This window comes from Suncus etruscus, chromosome 2 (genome assembly GCF_024139225.1).
Source record: "Suncus etruscus isolate mSunEtr1 chromosome 2, mSunEtr1.pri.cur, whole genome shotgun sequence".
NCBI classification, from domain to species: domain Eukaryota; kingdom Metazoa; phylum Chordata; class Mammalia; order Eulipotyphla; family Soricidae; genus Suncus; species Suncus etruscus.
Window position 1 is genome coordinate 120,916,704 of NC_064849.1, and position 10,394 is coordinate 120,927,097.

Sequence of the window (10,394 nt, forward strand, 5' to 3'; positions counted from 1 at the left end):
GAAGATACTGAGGTGTCTGGCTGCACAGTCCAGGATTTATAGATCTGAAACTAATTTGTTGGCTTGGAAGTTAGATAAGGTTAAGTTGCACACCTGTGCCTTTTTCTTTTTTTTTTTTTATAATTTTTTAATTTTGAATTATGAGAACAAAGGATGCAAAGAAAGAGGATAAGGTAAAGTTACAGTGGAAGGACAATCACCCATAACATAATTATCAGAAGAAGTCCCCTTGCTGATATCTTAACTTTGAACTTTCACCAAAGAAAGTTAAGATAAATAAAACAGAATCCATGTGCAATTACTTTGTCCCTCAAGTCTCCAGATTGTAGCACATTATAATATTTCTTAACAGCACACAAGGCAATCTAAAGCCATCAAACTTACGTAACTCCTTAAACATTAGAGGCATAGTATTTTTTACATTTCCATGTACATGCATATTAGCTTAAGTTAACCTCAAATTTTAAGTGGGTGCGTTTTAAGGATTAGAGTCAAAGGAGCACAGTAAAAACGGTGTTAGAGTGGCAATTGTTGTTTGCATAGGCCCACCAAAATATGAGAGGCATGGAAAGGAATAACCTTGGCCTAAATACAAAGAGATCCTACCCCTGAAGTTTCCTGGCTTAAGACCAGCTCTAGGCCTCAGGAAAGTTATCGTTCGATCCAAGACTTTGTCTGTAGTGCCAACACACTTTTCACACAGTCTCTGTTGTTGGTCTCATGTTTCTGTATTAAAGATTCTGGAATCTGCATGTCCTACATTGAATTCATGATGTGGAGTGCCTTCTCGTTTCACCTCACCATGAAAGGGCAATGCAGGAAGCCCTTTCCTGTAAGCAGGTTGTTGTTGTTAAGTCTTCTCAGTGTTAAGGGAAGTCTCTTTTGAGCAGGACGATGTCTGAGAAGTGGTAGGGTCTTCCGTGGTAGAGGATTGCTTCCAGGTGATGTTATAGACAAACCTCACAATTAAGGGGCAATACAGCAAGCCCTGTCCAGTAAGCAGGTCTTTGTTCTTGTTGTCTTCTCAGTGTTAAGGGGTGTTTCTTTTGAGTAGATGTCAGAGCAGCTGTAGGGTCTTTCCTGGTACAGGAATGCCACCAGGTGATGTTATATACAACCTTGGATGTTTTGTAAATGTCTTCTGTAGATCAAGGGGTGAATGGAGAATGCCCATTCTTCTGAGGCCTGTGCCAGGTCTTTATGTCAATGTTCAGGGTGTAAGGTCTCATTGCACTACAAGATTTTTATTAGATAAGAACTTATTGGTATGTATAGTATTTTTCCATGTTAGTGTGCCTATGCAAACAAGATATAAAGCCACGTGGTGCTATCAGATATATGGGGGCATAAGAACATTTCCAACAAGACCCATGACTTGGTTCAAACATAAGTATTAAACTGAGGGATTCTTTCACACCAAATTCCATATTGAGCAGTTCACAAAGAGAAGATAAAAAACATGGGGGGGGGATCATCACTGTATAAGAAAGTATTTAGCAAAAGTTATAGCCGTCAAAGAAAACACCCATAAAATGTTGAAAAGATATGTGTCCTTTTTATGCCTTTTAAAATAGTTGGGTGGGTGTTAACTCTAGGGCACCACTTTGGTCTGTGACTTAGGACTCAACAGTACTTAAGTTAGAAAGGGTATAAAAGGAGTAATGATGATAGGAGTTAAAGAAGTTAAAGAGAAATATGAACTTATGTAGGGGTATGCAAAAGGGCAGAGTAAAAAATAGACATTCTGCATACATAAAAACATAATTCAATGATAGTGAGTACTATTAAAGTTTCTTGTGAGAGTACTATTAAAATTTCTTGTGAGAGTACTATTACAGTTTGTTGTGAGAGTACTATTAATGTTTCTTGTGAGAGTACTATTACAGTTTCTTGTGAGAGTACTATTAATGTTTCTTGTGAGAGTACTATTAATGTTTCTTGTGAGAGTACTATTAATGTTTCTTGTGAGAGTACTATTAATGTTTCTTGTGCGCGCGGGGGCTATTGCCCCCGCGCGATTTTGAAAATGTAGACTGGACAGAGATTACCAGTGCCAGCCAAACCTCCTCCTGCTAGACTCCCGGCTCCCAGGAAGGAGAGATCCTTCAAGAAGCTGGGAGACCAGAAGCTCAGAGCCCCACCCGGACCCTCCCTAAGGAGCCGCATGGATGGTGGGGGAAGGCCTAGGGTACCTTCAATCTCCACCAAGGGACCCAACTCACCGGCTTGCCCAGGCGTGTGGCCCGGGGAAGCCCTGGAGATCTGGAGCAAGGCGGCAGAGGGGTGCTGGGGTTACCCAAGTCCCGCACCCCCCCTAGGCCGGGCCAAGCAGGCCTCCGGCATGGCGGGGGCCTGCCAAACCTCCTCCTGCTAGACTCCCGGCTCCCAGGAAGGAGAGATCCTTCAAGAAGCTGGGAGACCAGAAGCTCAGAGCCCCACCCGGACCCTCCCTAAGGAGCCGCATGGATGGTGGGGGAAGGCCTAGGGTACCTTCAATCTCCACCAAGGGACCCAACTCACCGGCTTGCCCAGGCGTGTGGCCCGGGGAAGCCCTGGAGATCTGGAGCAAGGCGGCAGAGGGGTGCTGGGGTTACCCAAGTCCCGCACCCCCCCTAGGCCTGGCCAAGCAGGCCTCCGGCATGGCGGGGGCCTGCCAAACCTCCTCCTGCTAGACTCCCCCTTTTTCTTTTTGTTTTGTTTGATTGTTTGTTTTTGGGTCACACCCAGCAACTCTCAGGGGTTACTCCTGGCTCTATGCTCAGAAATTGCCCTGGCAGACATGGAGGACCATATGGGATGGCAGGATTCGAACCACCAACCTTCTGCATGAAAGGCAAACGCCCTACCTCCATGCTATCTCTCCAGCCCCACCTTTTTTAGTTAAGGAGTTGCATTGGGCTGCTGTAGTCCATGCAGATGGAGATCTGGACCCCACCCCTCTTCTGAGAATGCCAGAGATGTGTCAATCTGCTATAAATCTTAAGGCTGCTGTTTTTTATGTAATTATCTTTGTTGATCTTACTGCTTTCAGTAGTCTAGATCTATGGACTTCCTCATTCTGATTAGGATGTCTTAGAGTCTTTTTATTTGGGTCTTTTTTGTTTTGGGGCCACACCTGATGAAGTTCAGGGATTACCCAGTGAACACTTTAAGCAGTGCTTGGAGACCATTTGTATTTCCAGGGAATCAAGGCAAGCATTTTACCCACTATACTATACTCTAGCTCTTCTTTGGTCTCACTTAGCTAGTATCCTTTGGGCCTCTTTAATCTGAGTGATGCACTCGTTACCTCAGGAAAGTTCTCACTTATGAGAAATTTCAGGGGTTACTCCTAGCTCTACACTCAGAAATCACTCCTGGCTGGCTCGGGGACCATATGGGATGCCGGGATTCAAACCACCGTCCTTCTCCATGCAAGGCAAATGCCTTACTTCCATGCTATCTCTCTGGCCCCAGTTATGATTTCTTTAATTCATGCTTCTTCATGGAAATTCCATTCCTGGGACTCTGGGCCCTTGATGATTCTTTTCAGGGACCATATGGGGATTCTGGGGATTGAATACCAGTTGTCCGTATTCAAGGCAAATACCCTACCCAGTGTGTAATCATTCCAGCCCCAGGTCCCAATGAGTCTTGCCTTGTCCCTCTTCAGTTGATACCAAAGTTCTCTTGTCTGTTCATTCATTTATTCATTCTTGTCTGTTCATTTATTTTGAGGCATTTTTCTATCTGCTGTTGTCTGGAGATTATCTGCATTTCATCTTGGAGCTCAGAGATTCTGTCCTCAGTTACTGTTATTCTTTAGTGAGTTTTTCATTTCACCTGCAAAATTATTTAGTTCTGTCATTTCTGCTCTCATATCCTCTTGGATTTTATTGGCTGTTCATTCCATAGTTTCTTTGAGCTCATTAAACATTCTCAATTTTTACTGTAAAATCTGAAAGATTATATAGGAGGTGGTTTGTATCGGTAGTCTTTAGGATTATTGATTTCGTTCATTAAGTGTGGAGAGCTTCTGCATTGTTTTCCCCTTTGAAACTTGTATACTAATGTGAGACTCCCATTTCCCATTTTGTATCCCTACACTACCAGGGAGCTCTTTAGATGGCCATTTCATTGGAGCTTTCTTTTTTCTCTGTTGAAGCTGGTAAGTGGAGCCAGATGATTCTGACTACTGTGGCAGGGCAGGAGATGGAAGTCCTAAGCTTGCTTGCACAGGTGTTACTTTTGTGGGCAGGTCAGGAGTCTTCTCTATCTTTGAGTTGGAGCCTACCTGATAGGTTGGTTTCTTCTGTGACAGGGCAGGAGATTGAGGTTCAAACTGAATGTACTTTTTATTTGTGTGTTTGACTTGTTTTCTTCTTAAAATTCTTACCAATCATAGAGTAAAATAAAAAAAATGAAGTTAGCTTGTTTTTGGTGTGGGAGCATCCCAGGCTGGCCAGTGTGAGAATCTGGTTCAAATTCAGGTCTTGGTCTATGCAGAGTATATACCTCTGATCATTCAGTTCTTTCCTTGGCTCTAAGGAAACATTTCTTTTGTATTTTGGTACCAGAAGGTGATTAAAGTTCTTTCCTAGCATACAGCCAATTCTTGTTTTATCCTTAGAACATGTACGGAATCAAATATTCCCCAAGTATTACCAGCCATGTTATGCATAGCCAGGTGTCCCTAGAATACAAAAAAATATTTTTTTACTTTGCAAATTTTTTAGCCATAAGATATTTAATTCATTTTAGAAATATTTTATTATAGTTAATATAGTATATAAAACTTGATAATTATTGTTTTACTAAGAGTACCTGATTGTTGGATTTTTTTTATGTCCTTTAGGAATCCATTCGATGGTTAGAAGATGAAAAAGCACTCCTAGAGATGACTGAAGAAGTAGACTATGATGTCGATTCATATGCTACACAACTTGAAGCTATTCTTGAACAAAAAATAGATATTTTAACTGAGCTACGGGGTAACTATTTTATACATTTTAGTGCTTAAAATCAGCTTAATATTGTATGTGGGATAAAGAGTTAATAGAGGGTATGTTGCTTGCCTTGATAGTAGCTGACCCGGGTTTGATCCCAGTACGTAGAATCAGCTGTATAAACCCTGAGCTCCAGTGGCTATTGTAATTAATTAAAGGATTTCTTTCCTTTTTGGCTTTTGAGACTAGGGATGCTCAGATTACTCCTGACTCATGATGCTCAGATCATTCCTTGCAGGGTTGGGTTGAGTACTATATGAGATGCTGGGATAGAATCTGGGTCAGCCACATGCAAGGCCAAAGAGATGGTATAGTAGTAGGGTACTTGCCTTGTGTGCAGCAGACCCAGATTTGATCTCTGGCACCACATATAGGCACCAACCCCACCACCAGTCATTCAGGAGTATCCTTGAGTGCAGAGGCAGAATTAAGCTTTGAGCACCATCAGGTGTGGCAGGGGAAAAATGTCTTGGTCTCGGGGCCAGAGAGATCGCATGGAAGTAGGGCGTTTGCCTAGCATGCAGAAGGACAATGGTTCGAATCCCGGCATCCCATCTGGTCCCCTGAGCCTGCCACAAGCAATTTCTTAGTGTAGAGCCAGGAGTAACCCGAGTGCTGCCAGCTGTAAACCACCAACCCCCCCAAAACATCTTGGTCTCTTTTAGCTAGCTGACATCTCAGTTGTGAAAGAGGAATTCTGTAGGGGCCGGAAAGATAGTGCAGTGTTGGGGCTGGAGAGATAGCACAGCGGTGTTTGCCTTGCAAGCAACCGATCCAAGACCTAAGGTGGTTGGTTCGAATCCCAGCATCCCATATGGTCCCCCATGCCTGCCAAGAGCTACTTCTGAGCAGATAGCCAGGAGTAACCCCTGAGCACCTCCAGGTGTGGCCCAAAAACAAAAATAAAAACAAGGGCCCGGAGAGATAGCACTGTGGCGTTTGCCTTGCAAGCAGCCGATCCAGGACCAAAGGTGGTTGGTTCGAATCCCGGTGTCCCATATGGTCCCCCGTGCTTGCCAGGAGCTATTTCTGAGCAGACAGCTAGGATTAACCTCTGAGCAAAGCCGGGTGTGGCCCAAAAACCAAAAAAAATAAATAAAAATAAAAAATAAAAACAAAACAAAAAATGATAGTACAGTGTTAGTTGCTTGCCTTGCATGAATCCAACTCTGATTTGTTCCCTGGCACAACATACTGTCTTCAATCCATAGCACAAGTGATCCCTGAATGCAAAAGCAGGAGTATTCTGAACATAGTGTGCTAGTGTGACACAAAAACCAAACAAAATTTTGTAAACACCAAATATTTCCTACATGACAAAACTCAACCCATGTTAAGAATATGCTCCTTTTGCCGGAGAGATGGCATGGAAGTAAGGTGTTTACCTTTCATGCAAAAGGTCATTGGTTCAAATCCTGGCATCCCATCTTAAAGGCAGACTAATCCTCTTTACATCTAACAATGCTCAGTGTATGTTGCTGCTCTTGGCTCAGGAATCAGTTCTGGCAGGGCTTGGGAATCATGGATCTAACCTAGTTGGGCATATGCAGGGAAAGTGTCTACTGGCTTCATTTCTCTGACTCCACATTTTGTTGGTAATTTAAATATGTTTCAAATTTTAAGAGCTTAAAAAAGTAAAATTGGAACTGGAAGCAGATTACTTTCTGAATACTGAGAAATGTCTCATTTACAATTTAGTAAGATTCAGTGGTTCTTATGTCACTGTACTATGTATGTATATGTGTTTAATTTAGTCTGTACACTCCAAATGATTACGAACAGGTTAGAATTGAAATTTGTCAAAGAGAACAGAATAATTTTATGAAAAGAGCTAATGGCACTCATAAAGTTGCTTGTCTTGCAATACTTTCTCCGTTTTTGTTCCCTCAAGATAAAGTGAAGTCTTTCCGCGCAGCTCTACAAGAAGAAGAGCAAGCTAGCAAGCAGATCAACCCGAAGAGACCCCGTGCCCTTTAAGTTGGCATTTGCTGTCAAAAGATCCCCAGACCCCACAGTTGTTCATGTACCATGGGTCAGCTCTAAGGGCCATTTGAAAGTTTGAAATTTTAAGTGTCATGGAAAAGTCTTGTCCCTTCACCTGAATGACATTTCAATGTTGTGAAACACTCCTTTGTCTACAAAATACATCTAGTGCAGGAGGCACACCAAGATTTGGGGATACTGATGTATTTTATTTCATTTACCCAAATAAGTGATTTACTTTTGGAAATCGTTGCCAATTTTATTTTCTATATATTGAAGTAAGAGTGTGGAACTGATCCAGAGGTGAATAGTAAGGGCAAACAAAATAAAAAGGCATTTCCTTTTAACATGGTTCGATTTTCGTAGTGAGACTGAGCAGTTTTAAATCCTTTGCGTGCATGCATACCTCATCAGTGATTGTACATACCTTGCCCATTTCTAGACAGCTGTGCTTTATGCCTTGACTAAGGATGTTGACCCTTTCTGAAGCACAGTCAGGATAAATTACATTCCTTAATTGTTTCTGTAAATTACCTTTATTGTGTGTACATTTATACTGTGTTTGAAACATTTTTTGTGTGTTATAGTTAATTTTGCAGGATGTGCCATATCATTGAATGGAACTAAAGTCTGTGACAGTGGACATAGCTGCTGGACCATTCCATCTTATATGTAAAGAAACCTGGAATTATGATTTAAAAACCATACAATGTGGGTTTTTAATTTTCTTAGCATTTTATTTGTAAAGAACTAAAATATGAACTAGTTGGTGTATAATAAAAAGTAATGAAATTCTGAGAAGAGTTTTATCTTAGGATAATACATATATAATGCAGTGTGTGTTCCAGTGTGGTATTAACAAGACTAATAGTGCAATTTGATCCTTACCAATACCATTATTTAAGTTGGAAGTGTTCATTAGCACCCAAAAATGTACCTTTTAAATCTACTGTGAAAGGAAATTGGCTTCTGATGCATGAACAATGTATAATGAAAGTAGTCCATAATAGAACTGTTAGTTTAAGCCAGTTGTAGGCAATATGTAACACCCTTAAAAAGGAAATAAGCTGTGAGTTGACTAATTTGCCATGAGGTAGATCTAACCCAAGCTCCATTCATTACCAATTGTATATTTCACCATTATTTGGTGAAAATGAGCGATTTTTCGCATAAATTGGTATGGGTATGCTATTTTATAAATAGTGGCACTTATTTTACACGTTGCTATTCCAAGAAAGAAAACTGGCCAGTTTTAATGTAAATATTTTGCTAAAAGATTTATGTATCTCTCTAGGAGTTTTTCCTGCAATTCCCAGGATAGAATCCAGGAGTAGATTAACAACAGAAGTCTCTCAAGGATATATCTTGTTTTAATTGCGGGGAAATTTTAGCTCATCATCTGAGCCAGAAGGAAGCTATGAATAGTCACATGAGCCAGATTCCCTACTTCACTCACTGTTCATAGAACTCAGAGGGTATTTGTGGGAAGTCCTAGCACTGTGGTGAAAAGCTTCTGTAAACTTGAAAACTAGAAATGTAGATTTTCACAGTGTGCTTATTAATAAATAAAATCTATGGAATGTTTTAAGAGATAAATTACTTCACTACAATCACCTTTGTTTTGGAAGGGACTCAGGTTTTCTTACAACTATAAAGATTGGTTCTATTTACATTTTATTTCAAAAAGAGGAGGACTGGAGGACTGTTACTGATCTTACAAAGGCTATTTTAAAAAGGTGGTCTTGAGATTGACCCTGCAAAACGGCAATAAAGAGATGTGTAAACTTGCTAATTTTAAAGCACAAAAGGTTACTTTTAATTTATTGTTTAAATTTGAGCATATTTCTAAAATGTCTCCTATCCAAATATGCTGCCTTATACCACAATGGCTTCATTTGTGATAATTAAGACACATTAAAGATACGTACCAGGAAAGATCTTGGTATTACATTCTAGTTCTTCATTTTCCAAAGATAGAGAAAATGGAAGGGACAGAAGGATTAAAATCAACAGTTCATTGGCTTAGAGGGGAACGAGTATTAATAAATCTTTCCTAAGAGGAAAAAAGTCACAAAACTCTTAAGAAATTAAGAATCAGGGGCCGGGCAGTGGCGCTGGAGGTAAGGTGCCTGCCTTGCCTGCGCTAGCCTAGGACGGACCGCGGTTCGATCCCCCGGCGTCCCATATGGTCCCCCAAGAAGCCAGGAGCAACTTCTGAGCGCATAGCCAGGAGTAACCCCTGAGCGTCACAGGGTGTGGCCCAAAAACCAAAAAAAAAAAAAAAAGAAATTAAGAATCACACTCACACACAGACACACACCAGAAATTAAGTCACAAAACAACTCTTAAGAAATTAAAAAAATCGGGCCCGCAGAGATAGCACAGCGGCGTTTGCCTTGCAAGTAGCCAATCCAGGACCAAAGGTGGTTGGTTCAAATCCCGGTGTCCCATATGGTCCCCTGTGCCTGCCAGGAGCTATTTCTGAGCAGAGAGCCAGGAGTAACCCCTTAGCACTGCCAGGTGTGGCCCAAAAACCAAAAAAAGAAAAAAATTAAAAAATCACACACACACCCCAAATCTTGTTTTACCAGGTGTTGCATACACAAATAAGTGATTAAAATCATTCAGTTCAGCTATTTTTTGGATCTGGAGTTGACGTTCAAGATTTAGTAAGAATGCATTATTTTAATTATATAGGGATATTTTAATATATTGCTTGAAAGATTTCAATTTCAGTATACTATATTAAAATAACTCAGAAACATTCATTAATAAGATACAGTGGGGCCAGAGAGATAATCTCAGTGGGCTCAATCCCCAGGCTACATGACTACCTCCTCCCATTCCCACAGCCAGGAATAGGCATGGCCCAAAAACTAGAATTCAGTATAAGAAAGCCAGTTATTGACAATATTAACTTCTTTAGTAATAAGAGGACATTAACACTTAGAATTGGGGCTGGATAGTATAATACTGGAAGTGAGGCACTCTCCCAACTTCAACTCTTCAGCATCACACAATCTCCTAAGCACTGACTAATAGGGGTCTCTGCTGAGACAGCTGGGAATAAATGGCCCCTGAGCACTACTAGATGTATGTACCAAAAAACAATTTAACATTAATAATTTAAAAGCAACAACTAATTTATGACATCTATCGAATATCAACTTAATTTTCTGGCCTCATATTTAAAAACATGAATATAAGCATTAGTACTATCAAAGGATAGTGACAATTTTATTCAGAAGTCATGAGTATTAGGAGTCGAAAGAAAGGGAAATGTCTGGTTGGGTTTATTGTTTTAATGTTGAAGAGAGAAGAGTCTAACTTATTTCCAAACGCTGAAGTTTTGTTAAACCAATGATTATCTCCCAAAGAAAAAGTACACTCATAATCATATCATTGTAGTTGGGCATCTTTATTTTA

General features: G+C 40.6%; 1 protein-coding gene across 4 annotated transcripts in view; it reads left to right on the forward strand.

The window, feature by feature from the left end:
- The window catches only part of KIF2A (kinesin family member 2A), a 93,968-nt gene extending 85,063 nt beyond the window's left edge, over window positions 1-8,905 (forward strand). For all 4 annotated transcript variants that reach the window (XM_049768757.1, XM_049768759.1, XM_049768758.1 and 1 more), the window contains 2 exons: window positions 4,835-4,970; window positions 6,877-8,905. In XM_049768757.1, coding sequence (XP_049624714.1) covers window positions 4,835-4,970; window positions 6,877-6,962 — 222 coding nt within the window. In that variant the 3' untranslated portion in view covers window positions 6,963-8,905. The remainder of the gene's footprint in view (window positions 1-4,834; window positions 4,971-6,876) is intronic.
- Window positions 8,906-10,394: the final 1,489 nt, after the last annotated feature.